The following is a 21914-nucleotide window of genomic DNA, read 5'->3' on the forward strand; positions in this document are numbered from 1 at the left end:
TGGTGTCAGTGGGGGGGTGGGGAATAGTGCCCCATCGTTGGTGTCAGTGGGGGGGTGGGGAATAGTGCCCCATCGTTGGTGTCAGTGGGGGGGTGGGGAATAGTGCCCCATCGTTGGTGTCAGTGGGGGGGTGGGGAATAGTGCCCCATCGTTGGTGTCAGTGGGGGGGTGGGGAATAGTGCCCCATCGTTGGTGTCAGTGGGGGGGTGGGGAATAGTGCCCCATCGTTGGTGTCAGTGGGGGGTGGGGAATAGTGCCCCATCGTTGGTGTCAGTGGGGGGTGGGGAATAGTGCCCCATCGTTGGTGTCAGTGGGGGGTGGGGAATAGTGCCCCATCGTTGGTGTCAGTGGGGGGGGTGGGGAATAGTGTCCCATCGTTGGTGTCAGTGGGGGGGTGGGGAATAGTGCCCCATCGTTGGTGTCAGTGGGGGGAGGAATAGTGCCCCATCGTTGGTGTCAGTGGGGGGAGGAATAGTGCCCCATCGTTGGTGTCAGTGGGGGGAGGAATAGTGCCCCATCGTTGGTGTCAGTGGGGGGAGGAATAGTGCCCCATCGTTGGTGTCAGTGGGGGGAGGAATAGTGCCCCATTGTTGGTGTCCGTGGGGGGAGGAATAGCCCCATCATTATTATCAGTGACACCAATGATGGGGCACTATTCCTCCCACTGACAGAAATGACACTTAACTAGCCGACCCCTGTTCCAGCATGGTGCTGCTGCAGCCAGCATACCTGGTTGCAGCAGTACCATCTGCACGGCACACTTACCGGGCAGTCAGCTGTCCTCCTTCATTCACTTCGACCTCTCCCTCCCTTGATTTTCGCGGGGCCGCTCGGCTCCGCCTCCTCGCCGGTGATTAGCCGCCTGTGTGTCTTTCCTGAGCTACAGTACTGGCGCCCAATCACCGGTGAGGAAGCGGAGCCGAGCGGCAGCGCGGACATCGAGTGAGGAAGCGGCTGGAGTGAAGGAGCTGCGCATCCTGGACTGGATCATCGTGGGACTGGAGCCAGGTAAGAGACAGCAGCCCCCTGCCCGCCCCTGTACTTAGTGTCCCCTGCTGGCGGGCCGGATGAATGTGCTCGGCGGGCCGCATGTGGCCCGCGGGCCGTAGTTTGAGGACCCCTGCCCTAAATCAACACATTATAAACACTATCTTATTATTATTATATATAGCGCCAACAGTTTTCTCAGCACTTTACATTATGAAGGGAGACAGTACAGTAACAATACAGTTCAATACAAGAGGGATTAGAGGGTCCTGCTCCTTGGAGCTTACAATCTAGGAGGGAGATCTAGATAAATGAATAAATATATGTACAAATCTGTTACGATATGATAAATCAATGTTCTCACATCATGTGCACCAGACTGCTCTTTACCTCACATTATGGGTATCCGCTCACCTTAATTCTTGGACCCAAACTGATAAAATGAGGCCAACTGCACTTTATTTACATGTGTACAAATGAAACTCCTCTCCAGTCTTCCGCTTTCCTTACAGACCCAGTGGCAAAATATAACATGGGAAGTAAAAAGACACTGATAGTGCAGATCATTCCCATGATTTTTATTAAAAATGGTTAAAAAACAAAACAAAAAAAAAACATTTCAGCAGATAAAACAAGGCATTTCACATCCATATTCCAATATATGGCATCCAGACTCCGCTCACCGTGATGACCACACCGCTAGCCTCACACATTGTTCAGTCAAGGCTTTCTCAAAGGCTAGAGCTGGTGACCGGCATCAGGATATATAAAGCCTTTTGCCAGTAACCAGCTCTAGCCTTTGAGAAAGCCTTCTTAACCGCTTAAAACACGTTATTAACCACTTCAATAACAGGTATTTTACCCCCTTCCCATCAAGGCCAATTTTCAGCTTTCAGCGCTGTCGCACTTTGAATGCCAATTGCACGGTCCTGGAAGACGTCTGCTTATGACGAAACTCTTTGGGTGGAGCACACGCATGACATCATCGCAGACAAGGAACCGGAGTCTGTTATTGTTTGTCAGCTTGGTAACTACTGATTTGCATATACATGTCTTTAATTTTTAAGTGCATTTTTATGTTCTATTAAAGGCTTTTAAAGTGGTTTTACCACTTTGAATAAGGGGGTCTTTTAATCTGGTAAGCCCGCATCTTATCTGCACTGCGGTGATGTGTAGCACTGGTGTTGGTGGATGAAGAGAACACCACTGAATGCCGATGTATTCCAGTTTACGCACAGTGGACTTTTGTCTCTTTTTCCACTAATCTAGTTTAATGCTAATATATTAGAATTAATTCACTGTGGACTTTTGTTTTTGATTTTTTCACTTTATTTATATGGTGTATATTTTGAATCACAGATTTAATTCACTTTATTTATATTGCTTTTATATAGCACAATATTAATTACTGTATAGCACAACATGTTATATTATATAATTGTGCTGCCATACAACACTGTACCCATATGACATTTTTGTCTTTTTTTCCCCACAAATAGAGTTTTCTTTTGTTGGTATTTAATCAGCACTGGGTTTTTTGCTAAATAAAACAGAAAAGAAAAAAAAATTTTAAGAGATCCATGTTTTTCTTTATTTTGGTTAACAATTTGCAAAAAAATAATCTTCTAAAATGTATTCTGCTACATTTCTTTGGTGAAAATAGCCCAAATCAGTGTTTATTATTTAGTTGGTAGGAAAGTTATAGAGTCCACAAACTATGGTATATATCTGAAAATCGATCAATCCTGATGTTGTGACACGCTGCAGTGCAAGGTGAATTCCACCGACTTCCGCCCACCCAAAACAATTAAAGTCCCAACCCGTCATCATATTACAATAGGCTGTGTGGAAACTTGTTAATTTACAGAAGTTTTTACACCACTTTTGCACAGTACTGTATGTAGGCTATATAAATGGAACTGCAGTAGGTCGCATTGTTCAGTTGCACAATATAAACTGTACAGCTTTAGAGATATAAAGCTGATGCAGGAACTGTTTACACTACCAAATAATTTGCAAGACACATTTATTGCAGATTTATTAATAGAATGAGGAAGGGTTTAAACTGTCAAGTTTTCGTTTTTGCCTGTGCCACCACTCAGCAGACTTCCAGACTTGTATGTCAACAAGACAGCAGCAAGAGGAAATTTGACACTGAAATCGGACACAGAGGTTCCAACATTTCCTCACTCTAAATACAACCCCAATTCCAAAAAAGTTGGGACATTGTGTAAAAACAGAATGCAATGATTTGCAAATATCATAAACCCATATTTTATTCATAATAGAAAATATACCAAATGTTTAAACTGAGAAAATGTATCATTTAACCACCTTCCGCCCGCCCTATAGTACAATGATGGGCGCAAGGTGGTTCTCTCGTTCTGATAAGACGTCATATGACGTCCTACAATTCTCACTGCGCATGCACGGCTCAGGTAGCGCGCAGCGCGGCGATCGCTGGTCCGCTGTGTCCCTCGGACAGAGCGGATCACGGAAAGAGCGGAAGATGTCGGCTCGGTCATGTGATCAGCTGTATCCAATCACAGCTGATCACATGTAAACACGGAAATGCCGGTTATCGGCATTTCTCTCCTCTTGAGCTGTCTCGCTGACAGCTCGAGAGGAGAGCCGGTAATCGGCTTTCCGTGGAGGGGCCATGTACACTGATCATCGGGGCACTGATGATCAATGTGCCCTGATGGTCAGTGTGGCCCCAGAAGTGCCACCTGTCAGTGCTCATCAGTGTCAGTGCCCGTCAGTGCTCATCAGTGACACGTGCCATTGCCCATCAGTGCCACATATCAGTGCCCATCTGAGCTGCCTTTCAATGTCACCCATCAGTGCTGCCAGTCAGCGCCGCCTATCGGTGACAGTCAGCGCCGCCTATCGGTGACAGTCAGCGCCGCCTATCGGTGACAGTCAGCGCCGCCTATCGGTGACAGTCAGCGCCGCCTATCGGTGACAGTCAGCGCCGCCTATCGGTGACAGTCAGCGCCGCCTATCGGTGACAGTCAGCGCCGCCTATCGGTGACAGTCAGCGCCGCCTATCGGTGACAGTCAGCGCCGCCTAAAGATGAGCAGAGGTTCACCAATTTGTGAAAAGCTGAATCTAAAAATTATCAAACAATTTCAAAACAATGTTCCTCAACATAAAAGTGGCAATACTTTAAATATATCATCATCTACAGTATTTAATATCAAAAGATTCCGAGAATCTGGCATACTTCTGTGATGGACATCACTTCATGGGCTCAGGAATACTTCCAAAAAGCACTGTATGTGAACACAGTTAACTGTGCCGTTCAAACATGCAAGCGTAAGCTCTATAATGCAAAGAACGTGTCATATCTGAACATGATCCAGAAAGGTAGCCGTCTTCTCTGGGCCAAAGCTCATTTAAAATGGTCTGCTGCAAAGTGGAAAACTGTTCTGTGGACAGACCAATCGAAATTTGACAAACCATGGTCTCCAAGTCCTCTAAACGAAAGAGGAGCGAGTCCTTCTGGCTTGTCAGACCTCAGTTCAAAAGTCTGCTTCGCTGATGGAATGGGATGCATTAGTGTGTATGGAATAACTAGCGTGCACATCTGGAAAAACACCATCAATGCTGTAAGATATATTCAGGTTTTTGAACAGCATAAGCTCCTATCCAGACGACCTCTCTTTCAGGGAATGCCTTGAATGTTTCAGGACAATGCTAAACCGCATTCAATATCTAGAACAACAGCATGGCTTCATAGTAGAACAGTCCGAGTGTTTAACTGGCCTGCCTGCAGTCTAGACCTTTGACTAACTGAAAATATTTGACACATTTTGAAACTAAAAATATGACAAATACGACCCTAGGACTGTTGAGCAGTTAGAATGCTATATCAGACAAGAATGGAACAATATCCTCTCCAAAAACTCCAGCAACTGGTCTCCTCAGTTACTAGATGTTTACAGAGTGTTGTTACAAGAAGAGGGAATGCTACACAGTGGTAAACATGGCCCTGTTTCAACTATTTTGAAACATGTTGCTACTATCAGTTTCAAAATTTCTGTATTTTTTCCCCTAAAATGGTACATTTTCTCAGGTTAAACATTTGTTCATTTTCTATTTTGTTCTATTTTCTATTCTGATTCAGTTGTGTACTTTACATAGCATCCCAAGTTTTTTTGGGGAATTGGGGTCTTAAAAACAAAAACAAAAAGATGGTGGGGTTAAGTCTTTTTTTTAATGAAGTGACAAGAGGTTTGCATATTTGTCTGGTGCTGCTCTGTAACAAGAATGCAGTCTGTGTTTGGCACAATAATGCTGAATAAGTTAGACCATATCATATTAATATATATGTACACATGATTTAAAAAAAAAAACCTGCTACGTCAGAAATAGATTTTGCCCTGAATAAGACAAACTATTTTTTTTTCTTTTTTGCATATGGGGGTCTAAAGCCATATAGGCTATTAAAAAAAAAATCAGAATGTGAAAAAAACATGAGCAAAGGAGGATGGGCTTGCTCAAATCTGAATGAATGGTGGGATAATGACAGCACTTGCCTAGCCAAGAGTGCTAATGGACCTTGGCTAATGCACAGCCATTTCTTTTAGACACCTGCCAAGTGCTTCCCATGATTCCAACTTTACAAAACTGGAAAAAAAAGTGGACGATATGAAGCACAGAAGAGTATGCTGTGAAATTCACAGCTCACCTTTTGTACAGCTTAGACCAGTCAGGTCCTTTAAAGAGCAATACGCAATTTCCTACATATAGTAACTTCTTACAGTGCTGGCTTTTAGCGATACGGTAGACTAAGTCTTTGAGAACAGAGTTTACACACAAAGCTTTCATGTCCCTGTAAGGAATTTGCAGTGAAAAAAAAAAAAGATTCTCTGATTATATAGAGCTTAAAACACTATACATTATGATGATTGCCAATCAATACTGTGCTTTTACGAAGGGTGGCCATAAACAGAAGTCTTTCTGGGGAAAATGTGCAGGGAGAAGACTGTACTGGACACTGTCAATGCATCTTGTAATGTAGCCAATGATCATAATCTGCACATTTGCAAACAATAACTTCCCATGTGACATAGATATTTCAAAGTAAGAGGGAAAATAACTGACATAAGAAGTGCTTTCAAATACTGGAAGTACTTAATATCACCCCTTTCACCCACAGTAGCACTGAATTGACTAATCCTCATTCAAGTGTTGTGTCAGGCCAGCCAACTGAGAATTGGATCAAACCATTTAAGCACATCCTTAAAAGTGGTGAAAGTAATATAAGAAAAAGAAAAATACTTCCAAATGTTACTTCTCATACATCGGTATCTGCCTTTAACAATAGGAGAGGATTCACATTTATTCCCACAGCTGCTTAGTAACTAATGATTTGCTGTCCAGATTTTGCCCTGCAACGCTGTAAAATGTCAGAGTATAGTCTGTGTTGTCACTATATAGGTCAGGTGCACCATAATTCAAGTTCAGGCTGATTTACCGTTCTTTTAAAGGAAATATGTGAAAGCGCTGTTATCAATAAGAAAGGCTCTCAATTATCTCTGCCACTGCCCCAATTCTACAAGTTGTGCTAGTTGTGGGACACAACTGATTTGTACTGTATGCATTTGGTCTGTGTTGTAACTGCATTGGCGAAGTATCTCTGTAGTTCAGGTCTGAGTTCCATTTTCAGAAGGCATGACGGCTATGAGGCACAACAGACTTGTGCAGGATCACATGCCACATTACAACTTCAGCTATGTGAGGTAACAGCTGTACTGACAGATTCCATTTATTGGCCACGTAATGCTTTGCATACACACACCAAATGAAACACATCACAAATTCTTTAATGATTAGTACACCACTGAATAGGCAGTATCATATCTTACCTGGTAGATGTCAGACAAGCTGCTGCTCCCAGAATCGCTAGTGATGCTACATCCTGAATGACTGGAGGATACCTGGGTCACCTGTGGATGTAAGCTGTCTGTGATATGCAGTTTGGTGAAATCAGCAGGTAGCTACAAGAAAAAAATAGGCAAACATCAGAAATAAGTCAAGCTTGGCTGACTATATGTGATGATAAAAATAATACATTTTCTGAGGCATTTATCACTCTAGGCTAATAATAGATAGCACTAAGATTCCAGTGTCTCTATTAGCTATTATACAAAAAGTAATACATTTTGACACAGCTCCCCTAAAACAATGGAATGCATGAATCAACAGATGGTGTTTTCCTCTACCTGGATTATTGATATGTATTTCCTGAAGTAATAAGACAACTTAGATGCTACATTAAACATGTGACACAAGCATGTTAATTATTTGAAGCCAATGGGACACATACAAATCATGATCAATCTTTAATCGCTGTTCCTTACATAGCCATATGGGTTCAGCAAATCAGTGTCTTCAAAATTTGAACCGCATTATGAATTATATTTTTAAAACCTTTAAGCATTTTATCTTCCATTTTCTTCTCTAAATATAATCAAATTTATGCTAGCAATAATCAGGTTGTAAACCACCTATAGGTATTGAATCAAACTCAAGAAAATGTATGCATGTTCCATAAAGGCAGTGACCCTACGAAGAGAAACCTTAGCATGGCAAACAGAAACCATCATGTTGCTGCATGATACCAACAGGTCCATCTCTGATATACAGCTGTGGTCATGAACAAGATAACGAAAAAAAACAAAGCATACAAAACAAGTATACTGTACATACAGTATACACACAAATTAATGTAATTTGTTCACTAAAATAAATACTGCATATGCATTTATAAATGTAATTAACTATCTGAATTTGTCTAATGTGCCCGTTTATAGTCCAATATACAGGAAATAAAGTATATAAATTAATACAGTGTACTGCAAGGCATCATTGAAAGAAAATGATATCCACTGGTGTGTTTTTTGTTTTTATTTATTTTTTTATTCTTACTAATAATGAAGGTAACCTATACACATATACCACAGATGACATCTCAATGAAAAGGAAAACTGTTTAGTTATGCAGAACCTAATTGTTGGCAATTACCAGTTTGCCTCTATCCATGGGCATAAGCAGGTTGTTATTATAATAATACAGATACTGAAAAAGACAAGCTCTATAAATGTGCCAGAAGCCTATAATTAGGTAGTATTCAACATGCTAAATCACCTCTCCTCTTTTTTCTTCGCATCAGGCTGCAGCACCCCCACACCACACAACCTACCTTCACTCACTGGCATCAAGTGGAACGGCTGCACTGACAGAGACCACAAAATTTCTAGGTACAAACATGAGCAAATAGAAAGACAGTACCCGTCTAGCACAGCCTTTTTCAACCAGGGTGCCCAGGCACCCTGGGGTACCTTGAGGTTTCTTCAGGGGTGCCTTGGCAAAATGTCTAAAAATTTCTCAAAACTTGTATAAAAGCCAGCATGTGGAACAAGCCTGCCTTTTAGTTAAACAAAGCCACAGGTTTTCATTGTGCACCATTACGACCTTCTAGCCACGGGAGTCCTGATAACCAATGACATCATCAGTTGATAAGGAAGACATTGCTTGCCTGCACAGCATCTTTGTTTGACCCTCTCCTGCCCCTCTCTGTTAGTGCTGGGGTCACATTAGCTCAGTGATGGAGAAAAAATGAGGGGAAGAGAAACACTAGGATACTAGTCAGTACCAGTGTGCAAAAGTGTATTTGCTTTGGAAGAACAAATCACCTACAAGACTGGGTTTCCTACATGTGTGGATGTTGCTATGTTATATAAAACTATTAGAATATTTTTTTACATTTTAGAATGGGTGCCTCAAGACTGTCCATAATTTTAAAGGGTGCCTTGACTAAAAATAGGTTAAGAAACACTGGTCTGGAAATGGCATAATGTAATCCACTAAAACTACACTGGTAGATAAAGTGAGAACTAAGATCTCAAGGCTTGCATAATTCCTGAAATACACTGATCATTTCAGAAATGAATACGCTGACCATTTCAGAAACTAACACCCCACCTCCACACTTCAGAACTATGTTCCTCATTACACATTCGTGACCTTACATGTTCAGAGTGCACATATTTTCACTGTAATCTATGCATATATTATAATATTGCATACAATAAAATGTATGGATTAGAACAGTATATTTACACTTTAAACAGTGTACCGTACTACAGTCAAGAAGAAACCATATGAAATAATGACCCAGGTTTGTGTGCATTCATTTCTTTTGGTATGATTATGAGCTTGTGTAGTACTGAGCTGAAGATTCCTTGCAGCTAAACCCTTACCTCTTAATCCTCAAAGCCAACCTAAAGTGAAAGAACAGCATGCTGTCCTCTCCACTGCAATGGTGTCAATTATGCTAAAAGGAGTCTTGAAATACCTGTCTTGGAAAAATGCCACTCCAGGTTCCCATAGTTTCTGGTCATGTGAACAAATGCCTAGGCAATCAGACAGGTGATCTCAGCTGAGCTGGAAGATCAGAGATTAAACATTTTGATTATTTCTCCTTCAGCAGAAATCATGAGGCCAAAGACATTTAAATGCATATCCAGTCATTGTGGTATCCCAGAACAAAACCTAATGATGTATAAATTATGATCACCTAAATCCAATGCACAGATTCCTTTTTCTTTGTGACAGCTGTTTTAGGATCATTGGCTAGCATAAAGTGGTAATTTCTGCCCCAGAACTGATAGTTAAGAACATGCTGATAAGTGGCTAAATCAAATTCCATGGCGGCTATAGATGATGCGATCTTCCTTCCAGCAACCACGGGTTGCAGGAAAGAAAATCACTCGATTCCCCCATCAACACAATTAGCCTCCCATGAAGCTATTGTGTTCTCCTGCCAGGGGTCGTGGGGAGCTGTCCCTGCCGGGCGAACACAGTGATTATTATTAGCGGCCACTGGCAATAATTGCATATAAAAATCAAACATGCTGCTTGTGCCCAAGGTGATCAATAGATCGACTTGAGTACAATCAGCCTGCCCATAGATTATTCAAATCTCAGCAAGTAACTGCTGAACTGGCCAAGATTCAAACCATCTATGGCTGGCTTTACAGAGGTATTATATCTTATGATAGATTTCCGTTGAGATACCTTCAGATATTAAATGCTTATTATCGGATTCTGAAGTTAAAGTGGAACTGCACAGCATCTGAGCACCATAAACCTAAAATCCTATTTCATTCATTATTAATATTCACTGCAAACTCACCCATTCATCCATGTCTCCATGCTTTATTTTGCTGAGAAATAAATTTAAAAAAAATGGCAGTGGCCACCTTGAGTAAGGGCAGATGATTCATATAGCATTTACTTCCTGGAATCCATCTGCTCTTAGCTCAGGTATCGCCTGAGCTGAGAACCCTCCCTCCCCTCTTGAAGACTACTGGGATGCATGCAATCATTTGCCTAGGCATGGAAACCAGGAAGCAACTGAAGAAATGTAAAAACAATTTTAAAACAAGTAATATGATATACTTTCCTATCCATTTACTAATGCTAGTAGCATAAGGATTAAAAAACAGTCCATGTTGATTGAAAGAGTGAAGCTCCGCTTTAATGTGCACCTTATATCATCATCAAAACATCCACCACACCCATAAAAACTGACAAGGTTTCTAACTCACAGAACATTTAAAGATATTCCCAGGGGTGTAAGAGCAAACATACATAATGACAATAGAGGTTATGCCTATGTGATGCATATGTATTTATATTTACCCGATTCGTTTACTTTACTAAAATTCTCCAAAATAACTAGTGTTTGCAACATATTACTATTTAGAATTGCTATTCTATTTTAGTTGCTCACTACCTGTGTGTAAAATGTGAGGCTGTTCATCTTAAAATAAAACGTATACATATTATATGAATTAATCTTCCATCGGAAAGGTAATTCATCAAAATCTGCAGAAATAGATGCACTTCTCACAGATTTGAAAAATTATTTTTAAAAATTAAAACAGTTTTCTCCTTTTATTCATTTTAATCTCATTTCTTCATCCAACGCCATGTGAAAATTATCTCAGTAGATAACTGAGACTGCACACCATAGGATAACAAGTACTATCTAAAATAACACTTCCCTCGGAAGGGGGCTATAAATATACAGTATATTTATTAAATCTTATTACCTGTGCCTCCTTTAGCCGAATTTACTCTATTTTTACCTTACAGGTCCCTACCTATTACCCAACTATACTTCCATTACTCATATTTCCATACTGCCAAAGTAATCCCCTCCCTTCCCTAAAATATATACACAGTGTAAAGTGTTTCTAGCATGTTTCACCACCTGCTTTGGCATCATCAGGGGAAAAAAATGTTATAATAGTGACAAATGGGCATGTTTGTACATTTACATTGGACTACTGTAATCATTACTTTCACCATAGCCTCTTTACTCTGTCTATGGGCTCCTAAACACCAGTGGCTTTGCCCTACCATGGATGATGGTGTGAGCTCAGAAGCAACTATTCAGAAGAATTACAACTTTATGGAAATGTCACAAACACACGGCTTTGCCTGACAATGTTGCCTATACCTCTGCTTTACATCCTAGTAAACAAAACAAAGGAATATGGTCAAATTAAATAAATTCTATTAGTCTCTGTTCACACTGCTGCAAACCCATTGTTGTGTGATTTCCAGTGCGACTTTCATGTGACAGAGTAAATGGACACTTACGGTATTCCCCTAAATGTGTATTTCATTACTATCACATGACAGATATATAGCTGGATTGCCGCAAAATGAAGGGAGTGACAATGCACAATACTACAGCGGGCAGATCTCACCGTCAAAAAGGAATAACATGTATGACCAGTTTTAATTGCAAGAACTCCACTTTAAAGAGCATCAGAATAATGAAACATTCCATTAAAGCATATCACCTGTCCTGAGCAACTCCATTACCTCTCTAAAGAAAGGGATAAAATAATTATTAAACCAAAAGCCTTAGCCCAAAACTCAACTTTTATGCATCTCTGCTGAGCTACATTCACATAATGTTTTTATCCTCACCAGTTACTTATGGAAAAGTACTCATTTTTGTTTTATTCACTCAGAACATGCCAAGACTGTTTTCCAAATTTTCAGTAAAAAAAATAAATACATTGTAAAAAAAATTGAAAAATATAGCTAGCATTATCTTGTACACGGTAACAAGCTGCTGTCCTCCCAGCCTGGCCAAAGGTGAAAAGGTTAATGGCACAAAGAGGGATTGAGAATCAGAACCCTTTAGCTGCAAACAGGTTGAAAGAAAACAAGTTTACCATGCAGCAAATATTGACAAAAAGTCTCCATAACAAACAATGGCCCTCATTTGTTCTCCAGATTTCTTGCCTGTCTCAGCCATCCAGCAGCTGAGTTGTGGTTTAATGTTGGCCGATTTAACAAAAACTACTGCTTTGTGGAAATCACCCATAAATCTCATGTGAAAGGGCCATTTCGTTTGGTGTGTACAAAATATGTACATTACATCATTAAATTTTTGTTAAAAAATAAATAAATAAATAAATAAATAAAAAGGACCCATCATGAAAATGCCAGTCAGTGCCAAAATAGGAACAGGACTAGACTAAATATGACCATGTTTTCAATTCTGCAGATCCCACTATAAGTCACTGATCACCGCTATTACAGACTCTATAGCTGTCTACATTCCAGTATATATACACCATAACTTTTACGTAAAACAATTAATATACCCTTATTGGGATTTTTTTTTTCACCAAAGATATGTAGCAGAATACATTTTGGGCTAAATTTATGAAGACATTAGATTTTTTTAATTTTGTTTTTTATTGGATATGCTTTATAGCAGAAAGTAAAAAATATTTGTTTCACACTTTTCTGTCTGTTTTTTTTTTTTTTGTTTATATAGCATACAAAAACAAAGCCCAGTAGTGATCAAATACCGCCAAATGAAAGCTTTATTTGTGTGAAAACATGTATATAAATTTAATTTGAGTACAGCGTTGCATGACAACGCAATTGCCAGATAAAGTAGTGCAGTGCTAAATAGCAAAAATGGCCTAGTCATGAAGGGACAAACTCTTCCAGAGCTTAAAGTGGAACTTCACTCTCTTAATCAGCACTGACTATTTTTAATCCTTATGCTGCTAGCATTAGTAATATAGGAAAGTATATTATATTTATATTAGTAATATAGGAAAGTATATTATATTTATATTAGTAATATAGGAAAGTATATTATATTTATATTAGTAATATAGGAAAGTATATTATATTTATATTAGTAATATAGGAAAGTATATTATATTTATATTAGTAATATAGGAAAGTATATTATATTTATATTAGTAATATAGGAAAGTATATTATATTTATATTAGTAATATAGGAAAGTATATTATATTTATATTAGTAATATAGGAAAGTATATATTTATATTAGTAATATAGGAAAGTATATATTTATATTAGTAATATAGGAAAGTATATTATATTTATATTAGAAATATAGGAAAGTATATTATATTTATATTAGTAATATAGGAAAGTATATTATATTTATATTAGTAATATAGGAAAGTATATTATATTTATATTAGTAATATAGGAAAGTATATTATATTTGCTTATTTTAAACTTTTTTTCCCACATTTCTTCAGATACATCCTGATTTCCATCATTCCAGGAGTTTATAGGGGGAGGTTCTCAGCTAAGCATACTCTCCTGCCTACATGCTTGAGCAAAGGGCAGATGGATTCCAGGAAGTGAATGAAACATCTGCCATTATTCAAGATAGTCATGGCCAGAAATGTTAGGGGTGCTTTTTCAAAGTGATTTCTCAGCAAAATAAAACCAGCCGGCAACCAGCGATTGCCAAGGAACAGTGACAGGGGAGAGACCTGTGTGTAAACAACACAGGTCTCTCTCCTGCCAGCAATAACATGCTGCTGTGTACTTTTCTGCACAGCAGAGAAATACACAGTAGCATATTTCCCTAGTAAAACACACACACAGCACAGTGCCATTAGTACAGTGTCAGTGCTTTTTATTAGCATTGATCACTGTATTAGTGTCATTGGGATGTCAGTGACAATTAGTTCCCCCTCAGTGTCAGAATGCCCGCCGCAGTACCACTATAAATCACTGATTGCCGCCATTACTAGTATAAACAAAAAAAAAAATCCAGTATATATACTGCCATTTGTAGACGCTATACTTTTTACGTAAACCAATTAATTTACACATATTGTGATTTTTTTTTTTAGCAATGACGTAGCAGAATACATTTTGGCCTAAATTTATGACAAAATTAGATTTTTTTACATTTTTGTTACTGGATATGTTTTATAACAAAAAGTAAAAAATATATATATTTTTTCAAAATTGTCCTTTTTTGTTTATAGCTCAAAAAAAGAAAAAATGCGATCAAATACCATCAAAAGAAAGCTCTATTTGAGAGAAGATAAGGAAATAAATTTAATTGGGGCGCAGCATTGCATGACCGCGCAATTGTCAGTTAAAATAACGCAACAATGTATCTCAAAAAATGGCCTGGTCGGGGGGGGGGGGGGTAAATCCTCTGGAGGGCAAGTGGTAATACTCAATTCATGCATAGAAAAGCAACCTCAAACCTGCACCATGCTTCATTCTCTTCTGCAGACACTCTACAGCTTTCCAGGCAAACTGCTTTCTCAGTGTCGTTTCACACCATTGCGGTATGAGAAACCGCATGTGATTCAATCAGGTATTGCTCCGCATTCCTGTTCAAATCACATGCAAATCTTTGCAGTGCCATTTGAGCCATTCATTTTGTATGGCTCCAATCCCAACACAAATCGCACCAAGCCCGCACGAAAGGTGCAGGCACCTTTTTTTTTAGCGCACCGGAATCAGTGCGATTCTGATTCAGCCAAACGCACTGAGTTTTGCGAACCATTTGTGGGGTGTCGTTAACTTAACACAGACACCCACAGTGGTTCACATGTGTGCAATTGTGATGCGCTGCAGGAAAAGTACAGTTATCGCTGCAAATCCTGCAAGCATCAGTGTGAACTGGCACTTAATCACATATTTAAGATTTTGACTCATCAGTTCAAAGCATCTGCTGCATTTTGTATGCATTGCGGAGTCACTTGGCCTTGTTTCCACATCAAAAGTATGGCTTTTTAGGTACAAGTATTCCATGCAGACCACTTATGAACCAGATTTCTCCTTACAATATCTGCCTGTGACAAACTTGGCTGATGCTGTAAGACCAACCTGCGTCTTATTGCAGAGTTCAGTTTTGCCACTGTGTGAGGTTTTTGGTTTTACAATGAAAGGTCTAAAACGATCCCCATGATTAAGCCCTGAGGGGAGAAGTGAAACGCGTTGGGGCATGGGCTGGTGGAAGCCCAGGCTAAGACTGTCATTCATGCTAATACCAGCTGGTCTGCATAGGTGTGCGACTTCATGGGATCCATCCGCTGCTTAACAGCTGCTTGTAGCTGAGACGAGCGCCTTCCCTAGCCTGCACTTATAGCGGTAGACACAGGATTGCTTTCCCTTGTAGCCTGAGCGGCACACATTTTCCATTACCGTTCTATTCTGGCTGTTCAGATATATGCAAGCATCCAGAGTGTGCATTGAAAAAGAGTCCTGTCCAGTTTCTGAGCCTTGTGGTGCAGGTCCGGTGCGAATAACAGGCTCTTTAACTTGTATGGGAACACTTCTAAATCGTACATGTCATCCATTGTGAACTAGATTTTAGGCAGTTTTTTTATTTTCCTCCTCTGGCTCCTCCCCTGTGCTATAGCTGGCGGCCACGTCCTTAAAAATCGATGACTTCCCCACTGACAGCTGAATGCAAACAAAAGAATTGCCGGCAATAAAACTTGATCCATGCCAGAACTCTAAAAATGGCATGGGGGCTTCCGCAAAATCCATAACTGTGTGCTGGGAGTGTTTTACTGGGGGACAGTGTGTTGGTGCTTCACTGCACAACACAACCATCCAGAGCAGTGTGCCTGAGCCGACAGGGAGGAGGACTATTTGTAAACAAAGCAGCCCTTCTCCCCATCGGAGATCCTCGGTAATCACCCACCGGTGATTGACAGCTGCGAATGGCAGAGCGGGTAGGGCGCTAGCGCATGCCCCCTACCCGGAAACACAAAATCACGTGTATATTTATGATTGTGCGCACTCCTGCCTCCCTGTTGCAGTATATCTGCTATAGGGTGGTCGGGATGTGGTTAAAAAAAAAAACACAATGTTCCCCAAAGTAAATCCAGGGTCAGTCATAATGAACGCTGCCAGAAAAAAAAAAAAGGAGCTCTGCATCCAACGCTGGCTCTGTCTCCTGCCTCTGAATAAACTAAGAGGCAGGGCTACTTGGTGACATCACTGGGTGACCCCCCCTCCCATCCTTTGTGACATCATCAACCCAGCACACCCTGGTCGATTTAGCGGTGGAGCTATCAGACAATGGGAGCCAACATCAGGTGCAGAGCTCTTTTTTGGGGGGTCGGCAGTGCTTATGATTTAACATTGGATTTACTTCAGGGGACAATGGGTGGGGGTTGGATTGCTCCCTTGTTCTCCTCCTTTCCTGGTCTGCAAGGCTGCATGCTCAGATAAGGGTCTGGTATGGATTTTTGAGGGAACCCCCACGCCATTTATTAAAAAAATTTTGGGGTGTGGTTACCCTCAAAATCATTGCTAGACCTAAGGGTCTGGTATAGATTTGGGGAGGGACCCCATGCAGTCTTGTTTTTTTTTTACATTTGGCGTGGGGTTCCCCATAAAATTCATACCAAACCCGAAGGGCCAGGTATCGATTGGTGGGGGAGCTGACAGTTTTTTTTTTTTTTTCCTTTACCATTTTTTTTTCTTTTTTTTTATTGCCGGCAATTCTTTTGTTTACATTCAGCTGATGAGTCATTGGTTGTCAAGGATGCGGTAGCTGGCATGCTGGCCCACTCCTTAACAACCAGCTGTTAAGGATGCCAGTGGCCCCCTGCTCTTGACATTCGTGTTAGAACCTGACCTGTCAATTCGTATCTGGACCGCATGTAAACTGCAGCTGAACTACTTTGGAAGTTCGGACTGAAAATCACAGCATACGTGTGAACCCAAGCTCATTCAACTCTTCTGTAAGCCAATAACAAAGAAAGCTGTAGGATTGTGTAAAAAATATCAACTAGCAACCACATTCTAACACAACTAAAAATGAATGGGCTTAATAAATAAATAAATACCCAGACTTCAGGCTGCCTCGCCTAGCGGAATATGACATCACAAGCCTTCCAAGGGGATCCCCGGAAAGCTGATGATCCTGTGAGAACGTCATCCTGCTTTACCAGGATCCCACAAGGAGAACATGATCGCAGACTTCAAGAGTGGTGGAAGCCAGAACCCATTATATGTTTTGTGTTCTTGTTTGGGGAGTCAGGGGCTAAGTATTAAACCCAAAAGCAAACAATTATATTACAGCTTTCCAATTCTTAGAGGTTATGTCTGCATTAGGTTTCTTTTTTAGGCTTCCTTTCTTCTATTTTCATCTGGTGATCCAGACAGTATTTTTTTTTCAAAAGAACAAGCTCTCTTGCAGATGTATCAGTTTACAGTTATGAGAAAAACCATTTAAGTGCCGGTTCACATATATGCGGATTGGATGCTATTTGAACCACATCCAATCTGCATGACATTTGAAATAACATTGCTTCCTATGGTGCCTGTTAACATATGTCCGGTGCACTGGCGGTGCGGATTCAGCACAGTAAAAAAAAAAAGAAAAAAAAAAAAAGGAGAGTCATGTATGATTTCTCTGAGCAGTGCCTTCAGGTTCAGGTGTGGATTACAGGCTATTGACTTCTATGGGAAGTGTTTCTAAACCGCATGTGTGTGAACAGGATAAAATCCTGAGCTAATCCTGTCCTGAACCTGAAGTAAACCGAACATGAACCGCTGAACAATTACTGTGTTAATTAGCTAAGAAACCTGAGCTTCAATCCGCACATGTGTGAATCAGCTCTGACACTGGCAGGGGTATTTACAATTATCACTGTTTACGTATTCATGTAAAATCTTTATCCCAAAAGGATAAAAAACTGTTTGCTGTAATGGAATATAAAGTGTGATCTGGAGTTTGCCTTCAGTTTGTTAGTGTATTTAAATCTGCTAGTACATCTAACACTCCCCTACCCCATAGACTGACAATGCTGCTGTCTGTTGTGCCCCTCGCACTCCTTCATCCAGAGTGGGGACACTAACACAGAGGGCTTGTTACTAACCAGATAACCAAGAGAAAGCAGAGGGGGGAAAGCCTAAAAAGGAAGAAAACTAATGCAGCCACCACACAATGATTAGTAAGCAGCAATATTTTACATTTTAGGTTTGGGCTTAATACCGCTTTTCAAGGGGGCCTTGCATTTTCATGTATGGTCCACTTTAATGAAATATGTGCGTTGCTCAAAGAGATAAATTCTGCGGATATACTGCGTTTTACCTTCTATGTATACAGTCATTTTGAAAATCCCAAATCGAAATTTAAACCAACATGTTTAGATTAATATCAGAGAGGATGCTACTAAAAGTTTAAATTAGTTATCTGTAGAAATCCTCAGATGTAAACATCTGTTCAAAATCAGAAATCTTTAACTGAGGTGTCCACATTGCTGCCAACAATTCAGTAAGCTATAGATATTATTCTCTATGCAGCGGCATGGTCTCTTAGCAGCATAGCTTTGGCACAACCCTTTCATCACCGCATTATCAGACAGTTTTGGGTGACAGCTCAACTGAATCCTAAACTACACTACCTAATGCTCTCTAACCAAAATGTTTTCTGGAGGCAAAGCAGTTTACTAACACCAATGATTTCTAATATAGGAAAGAACCGGTTGGTCCAAACAATATTGCTCAATATGGTAAAGGCATCTCAGCTGGGTGTTTTATAAATGTGTACTGCACTTACTTTGGGGCTCATCTAAAACAAGACTGTGATGAGTAACACACTTGTTAGCAGCAATTTCCGGCAGACAATGAAAGATCTATGTTGCAGAAAATGTAAAAGATTTGTAGCTCAGTCGCTGAGTACTGACTATTGCAGCGTTTGGAGCTAGCGACAATTACCAGCTATGGTAAACTTCTCATGTTATCCAATATATCTGCTGATGAACATGGCACACCACAGAAATGTAGTCAGAGCAGTACTCTGCAACTAGCTAAAGAAAGCAAGCAGGGTCACAAATTTCAGCTACAAAGTTTCTAGGGTGCCATGGCCCAAAGTATAAAAGGAATCATAGAACAGACTTTAAAGTGTTACTAAACCCAGGACCCTGCATTCACTATATCTGGTCTCCCACAGTACACAGAACATGGAAATGCAATTATTTCATCTGCTAAATACCTTTTATCAGCAGCAGTATATAGCAGTCTTGTGACTTCTATCAGTATCCAGCAGAGCACTTGTTAAAGCTTGTAGGAGTTTTCATTCTCTCCTATGAGGTTGCATAAAACCTGACCCTCTGTCTGGACAGTGCGGATTGGCCCTGTGCGGACTACATGCACCATCCCAAGAAAAAAAACCACTATAGTGATGCACACAGAACAGAGCCTTATGGGCAAGCTGCACATGCTCAGTTTGCCTATAAGGCTCTGTTCTATCAGCAGATGAACTGGGGACAGTAGAAGGAGAGGAGAATCAGAGAAGACAGAATCAAACATTTTTTACACAATGCAGAGGATTAACCCCCTAGGTTCCACAGAGAGTATAACAAGCATGCCTGATCTGCATGCACAGACTGATTTTATGTGGGTTTAGCAACACTTTAAGAACAGGTCAGTAATAACAGCCCCCATATTTCTACCCTCAGAGGTTCTTTAATAATTTTATTTTAAAATAACTCTTATCTTTCAATTAGACTACAGGCTTATTTTTACTTAAAAAGGGACCTAGAGGTGGGGGCTCTAAAATAAATGTTGATAGAGTTTAACACACCATAGGGGAGACTGAACAAGTAGTCACATCTTAGCAGAAAGGCTGGGGACCACCTGGTACAGAACACTAAAACTGATGACATAAACCACTGAAGACCCATTTTGCTATTAAATATTCAAAAGGCAACCAAGCCAAACAAAAACACTCTGGACTACAGTTCAAAACTTGTCAAACGTATGTCAAGGAATCACTTTGCCAGGTTGAGACTTGAATTCGATTTCCATTAATTTCTGCTTAAAAAGACAGTAAAACAAATATATGATTGCAGCATATTTGAATATATTTTCTCTGAATCAGCAACTTTTGAGAATGCATTACACATCGCCATACATACTTAAGGTCTGCACCTGCCAATAGCAACCATTAACTCCTCATTAGTTGTGCCATTTCAGTTACGTACTAAACACTTAAATATTCTCTGAAAAATGATAATCTTTAATTTTGTATCCATAAAAAGTCAACATATTTCACAGCTAAATGCAGCCTAATTTAAGAGGATAGCAATCTAGCCCATACCGGCAGTGGCTTCTCTTTCAAGATTCTGTATTTCTGCTCAGTCCTTGCCAATACATCATCTCAGACAAGCCTGCACGTGGCAAGATTATTGTAAAGAAAGTTTTCTACAGAAAATGCTTGGGTTATTGGTCTTTAAACAGTCTAACCACTAAGAAGTAAGTAAAGCATATCTTTAACACAAGTATAACACCAAATGCTAGGAAAATAGAGAAAATAATCATCTAAAGATAGCAAATGGAATGGTGTTTGGCCAAAAATGTATATATTTGCAGAAAATATGATGCAAGGGTTAGATGCTTGGAGTTGGAGAAAAGTCTGTCCGCAGTCACACTCCTGCCTCTAATACATACAATATAGGGCTAATAGCCATGTACTGTACATGACAACGTTGAGGCTCTGCCCACAGCTCGGAGTTCTGGCGAGAAGAGTGAGGAGTCAGATAAGTAAAAGAGCCTCTTCTGCTACCTCCCTGACTTAACAAGCAATTAACATTGTACTGCGGGTGTGGGGAAGGGGTCACTTCACGGATCCGGATTGGCGCTTTAATTATAAAAGAAAAGTGTTAGCTTGTTGGGCCACTAATTAAGATAAATCATTTTCTTTTCCCCTAGACTAAACAAGCATTATATTTTGAATATATGGGTGAGGGAGGAACACCATATGTATTTTACTATACTAGAATGTAATCTTTCAATATAATAATATTCTTAACAGAAAAGTTGGGTTTATGAAAACCTGACAACAGTCAATGGCACAGTTCAATTACCAGAATAGATTGTGAGCTCTCAGGATTAGGGAGCTCCTAACCCTCTTGTATTGAATTGTACTGTAACTGCACTGTCTCCCTTAAGGCCTGGTACACACCAGGCTTTATGAGCCATGTTTGTGGGGGTACAGCAGCCCACTCACTTGAATAGGCTGCTGTGCCTGCGTTTCATGCAGGAAAAGGGTTCCTGTATCATTTTTAAAATGCAGCAGCAGGGCGATTCTCTGCTTTTCCTGAACCCACAAAAGTGCTGCGTTTCTTGATGCTTGAGGGTGCTTTTCAGAATGAATGGGAGCCCCAAGCATTTTTATAGAGAAGTGCATTTTGGCTGCAGGTGTGATTGCCGCAACTGCAACCACCCACAATAGTGTGAACCAGGCCTTATGTAAAGTGCTGTGCAAACTGTTGGCATCCTATAAATCCTGCAAAATAGTATAATAGTGTAAAATTCAATCAAACGTAACCAACATTATCTGTTTTTGAGCATTTAAATAACTTTCCCTATGTTGGCATGGATTTCCCCTAAACTCAAAAAAGATTTGGGGAAGGTAATTGGCTTCAATCTAAATTGGTCCGTGAGTGACAGAGAATTTGAGTATATAAGCTTTCTGAATGCTGAACTCCAGGCAAAACAAATATAATCTGAATACAAGAAGCGAGTGTATTGTTTTTTGAATTTTAGACCTCATTTACACC

The 21914-nt window shown here is 40.1% G+C and overlaps 1 protein-coding gene across 12 annotated transcripts in view; it reads right to left on the reverse strand.

Annotated features, from left to right (window-relative positions):
• The window catches only part of RAPGEF2 (Rap guanine nucleotide exchange factor 2), a 391597-nt gene that overhangs the window by 79355 nt on the left and 290328 nt on the right, over positions 1 to 21914 (reverse strand). For all 12 annotated transcript variants that reach the window (XM_089670385.1, XM_089670389.1, XM_089670388.1 and 9 more), the window contains one exon: positions 6862 to 6993. In XM_089670385.1, coding sequence (XP_089526511.1) covers positions 6862 to 6993 — 132 coding nt within the window. The remainder of the gene's footprint in view (positions 1 to 6861; positions 6994 to 21914) is intronic.

Source organism: Staurois parvus, unplaced genomic scaffold (genome assembly GCF_062004578.1).
Source record: "Staurois parvus isolate SC_StPar_1 unplaced genomic scaffold, SC_StPar_1.0 ptg000090l, whole genome shotgun sequence".
Classification (NCBI taxonomy): Eukaryota; Metazoa; Chordata; class Amphibia; order Anura; family Ranidae; genus Staurois; species Staurois parvus.